The 11,635-nt window shown below is 43.5% G+C and overlaps 1 protein-coding gene across 7 annotated transcripts in view; it reads right to left on the bottom strand.

Annotated features, from left to right (window-relative positions):
- Positions 1-4,725: 4,725 nt before the first annotated feature.
- Positions 4,726-11,635, bottom strand: part of LOC110502586 (equilibrative nucleoside transporter 1) — a 65,593-nt gene continuing 58,683 nt past the window's right edge. For 6 of the 7 annotated variants that reach the window (XM_036960179.1, XM_021580731.2, XM_021580730.2 and 3 more), the window contains 2 exons: positions 6,122-6,321; positions 4,726-5,833 (listed from right to left, as the gene is read on the bottom strand). In XM_036960179.1, coding sequence (XP_036816074.1) covers positions 5,722-5,833; positions 6,122-6,321 — 312 coding nt within the window. In that variant the 3' untranslated portion in view covers positions 4,726-5,721. The remainder of the gene's footprint in view (positions 5,834-6,121; positions 6,322-11,635) is intronic. The other variant, XR_005039169.1, reaches the window with a different exon arrangement.

The raw sequence follows: 11,635 nt of genomic DNA, 5'->3' as shown, positions 1-11,635 counted from the left end.
ACCTGTTAATAATGCAAATTGGAGAAAAGGCTTCTTAAAGTATGAGAACCTAATTTACCACGTCAAACATGGGCACATTACAATTTTTTTATTAATAAAAACCTGACACGATCCAAGCAAATTCAACTTGTACCAACACGGTTTGAAAAGAACTACACAGAACAAACTAGGGCTTACCCCAATTAGTCAACTGTTTGGTCTAACGACATTGTTTTAGTTGAGCAGTAACAAATACACTGCTCAAAATAAAGGGAACGCTTAAACACAACGCAACTCCAAGTCAATCACACTTCTGTGAAATCAAACTGTCCACTTAGGAAGCAACACTGATTGACAAATTTCACATGCTGTTGTGCAAATGGAATAGACAACAGGTGGAAATTATAGGCAATTAGCAAGACACCCCCAATAAAGGAGTGGTTCTGCAGGTGGGGACCACAGACCACTTCTTAGTCCCTATGCTTCCTGGCTGATGTTTTGGTCACTTTTGAATGCTGATGGTGCTTTCACTCTAGTGGTAGCATGAGACGGAGTCTACAACCCACACAAGTGGCTCAGGTAGTGCAGCTCATCCAGGATGGAACGTCAATGCGAGATGTGGCAAGAAGGTTTGCTGTGTCTGTCAGCGTAGTGTCCAGAGCATGGAGGCGCTACCAGGAGACGCGTAGGAGGGCAACAACCCAGCAGCAGGACCACTACTTCCGCCTTTGTGCAAGGAGGAGCAGGAGGAGCACTGCCAGAGCCCTGCAAAAGGATCTCCAGCAGGCCACAAATGTGCATGTGTCTGCTCAAACGGTCAGAAACAGACTCCATGAGGGTGGTATGAGGGCCCGATGTCCACAGGTGGGGGTTGTGCTTACTACAGCCCAACACCGTGTAGGACGTTTGGCATTTGCCAGAGAACACCAAGATTGGCAAATTCGCCACTGGCGCCCTGTGCTCTTCACAGATGAAAGCAGGTTCACACTGAGCACATGTGACAGTCTGGAGACGCCGTGGAGAACGTTCTGCTGCATGCAATATTCTCCAGCATGACCGGTTTGGCGGTGGGTCAGTCATGGTGTGGGGTGACATTTCTTTGGGGGGCAGCACAGCTCTCCATGTGCTCGCCAGAGGTAGCCTGACTGCCATTAGGTACCGAGATGAGATCCTCAGACCCCTTGTGAGACCATATGCTGGTGCAGTTGGCCCTGGGTTCCTCCTAATGCAAGACAATGCTAGACCTCATGTGGCTGGAGTGTGTCAGCAGTTCCTGCAAGAAGAAGGCATTGATGCTATGGACTGGCCCGCCTGTTCCCCAGACCTGAATCCAATTGAGCACATCTGGGTCATCATGTCTCGCTCCATCCACCAACGCCACGTTGCACCACAGACTGTCCAGGAGTTGGCGGATGCTTTAGTCCAGGTCTGGGAGGAGATCCCTCAGGAGACCATCCGCCACCTCATCAGGAGCATGCCCAGGCGTTGTAGGGAGGTCATACAGGCACGTGGAGGCCACACACATTACTGAGCCTCATTTTGACTTTTTATCAAGGACGTTACATCAAAGTTGGATCAGCCTGTAGTGTGGTTTTCCACTTTAATTTTGAGTGTGACTCCAAATCCAGACCTCCTTGGGTTGATACATTTGATATCCATTGATAATTTTTGTGTGAGTTAGTTGTCAGCACATTCAACTATGTAAAGAAAAGTATTTAATAAAAATATTTCATTCATTCAGATCTAGGATGTGTTATTTTAGTGTTCCCTTTATTTTTTTGAGCAGTGTATATTTGCCCATCTCTGTGAACTAATCCATTGCGGAGGACTAGACAAAAGACAATTGATGCAATTGCGAAGCCTCCAGGGCCAAATCAAGCACCGTACCACATCGCCATGTGCCTCCCAAATGTGACAATGCGGAGGGCTCTGGATAGGTCCGCATTAACATGATTGGTTGACGGTAGGTGGGGGCGGTACATCCATTAGAAAACACAATCCCTTAAACAGCTCTACACTATTCCGTCAAGCACAAGAAGTATGAATGCCCGGACTTCTGCTCAGGCGGCATCAATTTAAATTTTGAATGGCCAATGCAGATAGATGCACTTTTCTACTGAATGCGGCCTCTCCCGCCAATTTGTGCACATTCATTGTTTCACACCTTCGTGTCAATTGTTTGCATTTGATTGTTAGTGTATATCAATTCCCCATTACATATTACCAGTAGTACATTTACCATTAATTCCTAATTTACAATGTTTGTTATTTTGGTTATGGTCATTTCTATTAATGCGTTCAATGTTATTATTCTAGTCTTTCTGTTATTGTCTGGGTGGACTAATTGTTTTCAAAGTGCACAACCTGTGCTACACTTGTGAGAAACAAGTTTATTTAATTTAATTTACGAGTTTCGTTAATTTAGCCATTGTCTTTTGTTTGGGGCGCTCCTGCCAGTGTTGAATAAGGACGTGCAAGCATTGAAGTAGGCCTATAGGCTAACTGGCCTGCGTGCAAATGTGAAATGTGCCCATTTGGGGATTTGATAGTATTTCTGATTGGCTTAACACACCACCACTACTGACATGTGGAGCTTCTTAAAGTAACGTTTTCTTCACCTCAAAACAGCACGTTAATGATGTCTGTTTTAACATCCATTGAGAACTACAATAGTTACTGAATGTATTTGAAATGTTTTCCTGCCCTCTCCTTTCGTTAACCTCTCAGCATGAAAGGTTAAAACGCCATGCTCCGATCCAGTGGAAACACAAGAAGTAATCAGGTAGGCCCATTTTATCAGTGCTAGACTGATTTAGGTTCCGGTAATCATTTTGGGTGCTGGCACTGTTTATAATATATCATTTGAACAGGAGCTCAAGCAGTTAAACATTTGAGGTGCTCTGGTGGGCGCCGGCTAAAATCAAGCACTGCTTATGCCATGCGCAAATAGCCAGCTGTGTCCCGATGTTACTGTCACCGGAAAATGAGGGCCCAAAATATTTTATACAATGCAGCAAGTTCGCTAGCGCAAGCTTCGGGCCTGACCCAAATTAATAGTTGATACGTTTCAGGATTTTGAAAATGAAGACGTTACTATAAAATGAAATTATTCAAGAAAATATGCATATTTAAACCATAACTGGCAAGCAGATCGGTATAAATAGTCAGATAAATTGGCATTACACATGATAAAAGTTGCTTAGAGAATAGAACAAACTGGTGTAAAGTACTACAGTAAAAATACTTTAAAGTACTTAAGTCTTTTTTGGGCTCTGTACTTTACTACCTTTCTAAAGAAAAAAGTACTTTTGCTCCATACATTTTCCCTGACACCCAAAAGTACTCGTTACATTTTTAATGCATAGCAGGAAAAGAAAATGGCCCAATTCACGCATTTACCAAGAGAGCAGAGAGCATCCCTAGTCATCCCTATTGCCTCTAATCTGGCGGACTCACTAAACACAGATGCTTCGTTTATGAATTGTGATGAATCTGGTTTCCTTAATATAATGAATTTGAAAATATTTACTTTTAATGTGTGAATATATCTAAACACAATACTTAATTTGAATAAAATAGTATTTTGCTGGGTGACTTTTACTTGAGTTAAAGTAAAGATGCCTTTAATAATAGAAAATTACCCAAGTATGAAAATGTTGTATTTTTTCCACCACTGTGAAGAAAAATATAAAACGCAACATGTAAAAAGCGTGTTGGTCTTGAGCTGAAATAAAAAGATGCAAGAAATGTTCCATATGCACAAAAATATTATTTCTCTCTAATTTTCAGCACACATTTGTTTACATCCCTGTTAGTGAGCATTTCTCCTTTGCCAAGATAAATCAACCAACTGACAGGTGTGGCATATCAATAAACTGACTATACAGAAATCATTACACAGGTGCACCTTGTGTTGGGGACAAAAGGCCACTAAAGTGTGCAGTTGTCACACAACACCATGCCACAGATGTCTCAAGTTGAGGGAGAATGCAATTGGCATGCTGACTGCAGGAATGTCCACCAGAGCTGTGGCCTGAGAGTTGAATGTTAATTTATTGACAGAGGCGGCTTAAGAGAATTTGGCAGTACATCCAACCTGCCTCTCAACCGCAGGCCCAGGACCACCACATCAGTTTTCTGATCAAACTGTGGGTTTGCACAACTGAAGAATTTCTGCACAAACTGTAGAAACCATCTCAGGGAAGCTCATCTGCATGCTTGTTGTCCTCACCAGGGTCTTGACTAGTCTGCAGTTCGGCATCATAACTGACTTCAGTGGGTAAATGCTCACCTTGAATGGCCACTGGCACACTGGAGAAGTGTGCCCTTAATGGATGAATCCCAGTTAACTGTACCGGGCAACTGGCAATGTGGTGTCGTGTAGGCGAACGGTTTGCTGATGTCAACGTTGTGAACAGAGTGCCCCATGGTGGCAGTGGGGTTATGGTATGGGCAGGCATAAGCTATGGACAATGAAAACAATTGCATTTTATCTATGGCAATTTGAATGCAGAGAGATACCTCAATGAGATCCTGAGGCCCATTGTCGTGACATTTATCAGCCACCATCACCTCGTGTTTTAACATGATCATGCACGGCCCCATGTTGCAGGGATCTGTACACAATTCCTGGAAGCTGAAAATGTCCCAGTTCTTCCATTGCCAGCATGCTCCACTTCCCGCCAATATCCAGCAACTTCACACAGCCATTGAAGAGCGGGACAACATTTCACAGGCCACAAGAAATTAGTTGAAGTACTTTATGCAAATAATAATTTAAGTAGGCCTTAGACACTCACTGTATATAAGACAAATAAAACCCAACATTTTACCACTGATCAACTCTATACGATGGTGCTATCTGCATATCTGTATTCCCAGTCGTGAAATCCATAGATTAGGGCCTAATTAATTAATTAAAATTGACTGATTTCCTTATATGACCCGACTCAGTAAAATCTTTGACATTTTTGCATGTTGTGTCGGTATTTTTGTTCATTGTAGTTCTGATGCAAAATGTTTTGATGATGAACCCGAAAAATGGCGCAAACTGACAGAACAAATGAACAGGTGAGTTTACAAAAACTCTCCTCCCCTCACGTTCACTAGCACAACGCATGTAATTAGTAGCTGCATATTTGTTGTAGCTGTGCTTAAAAATAGCTTTACATGTCAGGGCAAAGCGCTACCATAATGAGCATTTACACACGGACGTAGGCTGTTAAAACAACTTCATTGAAATGTAAAACCTATTCTAAACTAGAGGGCCCATACAACTCAATGATAACACATACTAAGACATTAGAAGCTGCACAGTTTCACAATCATTTTGCAATCCATATAAATACATGTCCTGCACCATTTACGTCTCATAGCGGCATTTTGGCCTAAGAGCTGAAATACTCCCTTGAGCTGAGAGCGCTTCTCCAGTCTTCTACCATGTTCCCTGCAGGATGAGAGACATGTTGGCAACTAGAGCACGAGATGAGAGCAGTTACATAGGCAGCTGAACTAGATTAACTTTGCATTCTTTCAAAATGGAGAGTATTATAATTCAGTGGGAAGAGCGGAAGCACATACACTCAAGCTCTGAGGCTGGCTGCATCTGAGTGGTGTAGTGTTGCTGCCGTGTGACAGTCAACACAGCAAAGTTCACCACCTCCTCCACCCCTCGTCATGCACGGCGGGTAGAGGAGCAGACAGTGTTCTGAGGGGTGGGGTGGTGTTGTGAGGACTCCAGGTCTAGATAATGATTCTGAAAACAAAGGACAAGGCAGCTCCAAGAGCCAAACCCAGAGACAGGAAGAACGCCATGATGGTCCCGGCCGTCTCCGCTTCGCGTTGTGCCACTTTCCTGTATGGAAATAGGAGGGACAAAACACATGACCAGGAGAAGAAAACAGGACTGTATACAAATGATGAACCAGTGCAATGTCTTTTTCGTCATGAGAAGACTGTGAAAGTACAGTGTTTCTCAACCTGTGTTACAGGAACCGGCAAGCTATGGTTCCCTTCTATGGAGTACCGCTTGCAAACTGACTATAATTAGTCAGCTTTCCAGCTAAGGAACCAGTCAGCAGTGCCGGTCCCTGATACAGAGGGTTGAGAACTCTGCTGTAGTTGTCACTGGCGATGGTCTTACTTTGGTCCGAAGCACATGCAGAGGCTGGCCAGGTATCCATTGCTGAAGGAGAAGAAGATAATGAAGACGATGTACCAGGCGTCGTGGGCGAACAGCACGGGCAGGTTGTTCCTGGGCTGGACATTACACAGCATAAAGAGAGGCACAAAGACCACACGGAGACCCACCATGACGGGCAGGATGACGCTGTCCTTACCGGGCTGACAGGAAAAAGAGACATCGTACATCAACACATCGTACAGATGTCAACACATCGTACAGATCCACTCCAATCTTATACTGTATACCCTGTTTAAAACAGATCACTTATGAATGTGAACCCTGATTGCAATCACCTCTCTTCATACTGAATTTTGTCAACAAGAAAGTTGCTGGTCAGGTGTGTTGAAATGTCAGGTTGCTGAGGGTTTTACACACTTCCTGTGTAGCTTCAGTAATGTAAACTGAGGGGGGGACAGTAGTGCAAGGTTATGTAGCCTGAGACAGAGCCATGCCCTGGATAAGACGGGGTCTGAAACCCACACACATTCAAATGAAAAGCTTAGACAAGGAGCCTGTGAACTCAGGGAATTCAGCAATGGCCTCCAAATGAAACCTTGAGTTAAAGAATTCAGAGCAGGCAGGAGAAATAAACAACACACTATAAACACAATTAGTTACATTATAATGAGGCCTACTATTTGCTTCAGCATGAAGTGAGGCTAATAAAACACAGCACTGTAAAAAGGGATAGTGAAAAATGTTCTCTGTGAAATCATTTAACTATTCCCCCCATGGCCAAGCTTAATTGCATTTGATTATTTCAATTGGATTGGATAGCAGTAGGGCCTGGAGAATAGAACACCACAGAGCATTGAGTGGTGTGAGGCTGACTAGGGTTCAGGGCAGGTTTTCAGATGGGCTGGAGATTAGATTAATGAGGTACTCACAGCTGGCTAAGGGATGTTCTAGGGTCAGCAATGTGTTATCAAGGCTGTATCTCAATCTAATGGTTTAGATTGTCTGGCCAAAATATGTTGAATCACGGTATAATGGTAGCCATATTGTAGTCAAAGCAATTTCCTTTAATTTAAATTAGTCAGAATCACAGGAGGTTGGTGGCACCTTAATTGGGGAGGACGGGACTGTTCTAAAGTAATCATAGGGGTCATGATGCGGAAGGGAGGGGGCGGAGGTAGAATTAAATATAAACAGAACACCATCTAGATCTCTATGGGGAAACCTCTCAGCCAATGAATTACAGACTCCAGAGCTGGGAGCTGTTACAGCCCCAGTCATGAGATCTAGTTAAAAACAGGAAGCTACTCCAAATCAATTTTTTTAATTTCACCACTCCTCAACCACCCACCTAAACCGACTTCCTTTCAGCAGTCACACAACCTCTTCATCCTAAAACCACAAGGGTTTTTTTCCAATACAAACCACTGGCCTACACAGCAAGTGTTCTGTTCCCAACCAGATTTTTCACAGAATTCTGAACGATTGATAATACATTTAATTTGTAAAAAGCTTCACACACAAGGCGCAAATATAAAATAATCCAAAAACAGACAACAAACAAAGATATATACCAGGTGACATCAGATCCAGAGGACATGAACAGAATTAGCAGAATTAGCAACTGCACGGTCTTGAGCTGTGCCATAAAAGGAGGACAGTCCTACTAGTGTCGAAGTGCATTCCACAGCCGCAGAACAGCGCAACGGATAGCCCTGTCACCCATAGTTTTTAGTTTGCTACGAGGCTGCTGAAGTTAGATGGAGGAGCAAAGGGTGCGTGTGGGGAAAAATAGTATAATGAGGTCAGACAAGTACTTGGTTGCAGAATTGTGGATACCTTGGTAGGAGTGTAGCCTATGGAGAGCCCGTGGAGTTTGGATAGCACTGGAGTGATGTGCTCGTGGGGGGTGTGGGTGAGGACACGTGCACCACAGTTCTGGAAATATTGTGTCCTGTTTCAGAGCTTGGCAGATGCGCCAACAAACAGGGTGTTTACAATAGTCCAGAAGGGATTAAATAAAGGCGTGGATGAGTCGCTCAGATGCAGGATGTAATCCCATAGGTCGTAACCTGGCAATGTTCCGTAGATGGAAAAATTTGACTTTGGTCACACTCTTGACATCAGCCTCAAACGAGAGCCGACTGTCAAATATCACACCCAGGTTGCGGACCTCACTGACACCATGCCAAAGCAGCAGCTACTCTTCCTGGGGTCCAGCTAAATTAAGGCAGGTTATACCATTTTAAAACATTACAATGCATTCCCAGATTTCACAACACACTGTGTGCCCTCAGGCCCCTACTCCACCACTACCACATATTTACAGTACTAAATCCATATGTATGTATAGTGTGTATGTGCCAATGTTTGTGTTGCGTCCCAGTCCCCGCTGTTTCATAAGGTGTTTTTTTAATCTGTTATTTTAAATCAAATTTTACTGCTTGCGTCAGTTACTTGATGTGGAATAGAGTTCCATGTAGTCATGGCTCTATGTAGTACTGTGTGCCGCCCATAGTCTGTTCTGGACTAGGGGGCTGTGAAAAGACCTCTTGTGGCATGTCTTGTGGGGTATGCATGGGTGTCCGAGCTGTGTGCCAGTAGTTTAGACAGACAGCTCGGTGCATTCAACATGTCAATACCTCTCATAAATAAAAGTAGTGATGAAGTCGATCTCTCTTCCACTTTCAGCCAGGAGAGATTGACATGCGTATTATTAATATTAGCTCTCTGTGTACATCCAAGGGCCAGCCGTGCTGCCCTGTTCTGTGCCAATTGCAATTTTCATGAGTTCTTTTTTGTGGCCCCTGCCTACAAGACTGAACAGTAGTCAAGGTGTGACAAAACTAGGGCCTGTATGACCTGCCTTGTTGATAAGAAGGCAGAGCATCACTTTATTATAGACAGATCTGGCATGGGTCCTGAGATCCTCAAAAGGTTCTACAGCTGCAACACTGGTTGCATCACTACCCGGTACGGCAATTGCTCGGCCTCTGACCGCAAGGCACTACAGAGGGTAGTGTGTACGGCCCAGTACATCACTGGGGCTAAGCTGCCTGCCATCCAGGACCTCTACACCAGGCGGTGTCAGAGGAAGGCCCTAAAAATTGTCAAAGACCCGAGCCACAGACTGTTCTCTCTACTACCGCATGGCAAGCGGTACCGGAGTGCCAAGTCTAGGACAAAATGGCTTCTCAACAGTTTTTACCCCCAAGCCATAAGACTCCTGAACAGGTAATCAAATAGCTACCCGGACTATTTGCATTGTGTTCCCCCCCCCAACCCCTCTTTTTACACTGCTGCTACTCTCTGTTTATCATATATGCATAGTCACTTTAACTATACATTCATGTACATACTACCTCAATTGGGCCGACCAACCAGTGCTCCCGCACATGGGCTAACCGGGCTATCTGCATTGTGTCCCACCTGCCAACCCCTCTTTTACACTACTGCTACTCTCTGTTCATCATATATGCATAGTCACATTATCCATATCTACATGTACATACTACCTCAGTCAGCCTGACTAACCGGTGTCTGTATGTAGCCTCACTACTTTTATAGCCTCGCTACTGTATATAGCCTGTCTTTTTACTGTTGTTTTATTTCTTTACCTACCTTTTGTTCACCTAATACCTTTTTTGCACTATTGGTTAGAGCCTGTAAGTAAGCATTTCACTGTAAGGTCTACCTACGCCTGTTGTATTCGGCGCACGTGACAAATACACTTGATTTGATTTATCCCCATCTTAGCTACTACTGCATCAATATGTTTTGACCATGACAGTTTACAAATTAGTGTTACCCAAGTAGTTTAGTCATCTCAACTTGCTCAATTTCCACCTGATTTATTACAAGATTTAGTTGAGGTCTAGGGTTTTGAGTTGAGGTTTAGGTTTAGTGAGTGTTTTGTTCCAAATACAATGCTTTTAGTTTTAGAAATATTTAGGGCTAACTTATTCCTTGCCACCCACTCTAAAACTAACTGTAGCTCTTTGTTGAGTGTTGCTGTCATTTCAGTCTCTGTAGTAGCTGACGTGTATAGTGTTGAGTCATCCGCATACATAGAAACTCTGGCTTTACTCAAAGTCAGTGGCATGTCGTTAGTAAAAATTGAAAAAAGCAAGGGGCCTAAACAGCTACCCTGGGGAATTCCTGATTCTAACTGGAATATATTAGATAAGCTTCCATTAAAGAACACCCTCTGTGTTCTGTTAGACAAATAACTCTTTATCCACATTATAGCAGCCATAACACATACGTTTTTCCAGCAGTAGACTATGATCGATAATATCAAAAGCTGCACTGAAGTCTAACAAGACAGCCCCCACAATCATTTTATCATAAATTTTTCTCAGCCAATCATCAGTCATTTGTGTATGTGCTGTGCTTGTTGAGTGTCCTTCCCTATAATCATGCTGAAATTCTGTTGTCAATTTGTTTACTGTAAAATAGCATTGCATCTGGTCAAACACAATTTTTTACAGAAGTTTACTAAGGGTTGGTAACAGGCTGATTACTTGCTGAAATAGCCAAAGGGGGCTTTACTATTCTTGGGTAGCGGAATTACTTTAGCTTCCCTCCAGACCTGAGGGCACACATTCTCTAGTAGGCTTAAATTGAAGATGTGGCAAATAGGAGTGTCAATATCGTCTGCTATTATCCTCAGTAATTTTCCATCTAGATTGTCAGACCCTGGTGGCTTGTCATTGTTGATAGACAACAATAATTTTTTCACCTCTTCCACACTGACTTTGTAGTGGCATTGGCAACATCAGTGCTTGTGGAAACAGAGCTTTTTATGTCGTCAGCATAAAAGCGAAAGCCCTGTCTGTTTCCTCAAGATGTTTCCCAGTGGCAGCATTCAGATATAAAACATTAGTAGCCCGAGGACAGAGCCTTGAGGGACTCCCTGTCAGACCACAACTGTCTGACCTACTAGGATGGCTACAAACTAGTAGCGATCAGTGAGATAGGACCTGAACCAGTACAGGACAGTGTCTGACAGGCCCCAAGAGCTTCTCCATGCGGTCCAGCAGGATGGGGTGGCTGACCCTGTTGAATACTACACAGAGGTCCAGCAGTGTGAGGATGCTGGCAGCCCCAGAGGCAGTATTCATGAGGAGTTTATTGATGACCCTTACCAGGGCAGTCTCGGTGCTGTGTCTAGCTCTGTAAATCCGACTGGAAGGGTGTCTCAGCATGATTTCACTCATACTCCCCAACAAGGTTTCCAACTATAATTCCATTCTATTCACTTTGATGGTGTGTGGAGGAGGGGTTACAACCCCTATAACGTCATGTAATCACCAGGCAGTAATCTGGATCAGATTTGGATTAACATTTTTGAGAAGTTAAGGTATTTTTAAACAAAAGTGTTATGTCATTGTATGTTATACTGTTGTATGGGAATCATTAGCCTATCCTTCTCCTCTCCCTTTTAGATTGATGAGATGCCAAGACATTCTGATCTATGGTCCAGTGAAACGTCAAAGAAGTTGGCCAAGGGGAACA

This window comes from Oncorhynchus mykiss, chromosome 23 (genome assembly GCF_013265735.2).
Source record: "Oncorhynchus mykiss isolate Arlee chromosome 23, USDA_OmykA_1.1, whole genome shotgun sequence".
Lineage (NCBI taxonomy): Eukaryota > Metazoa > Chordata > Actinopteri > Salmoniformes > Salmonidae > Oncorhynchus > Oncorhynchus mykiss.
Note: the sequence above shows the minus strand (reverse complement) of the source record. Positions and strands in the feature narration are given on the sequence as shown.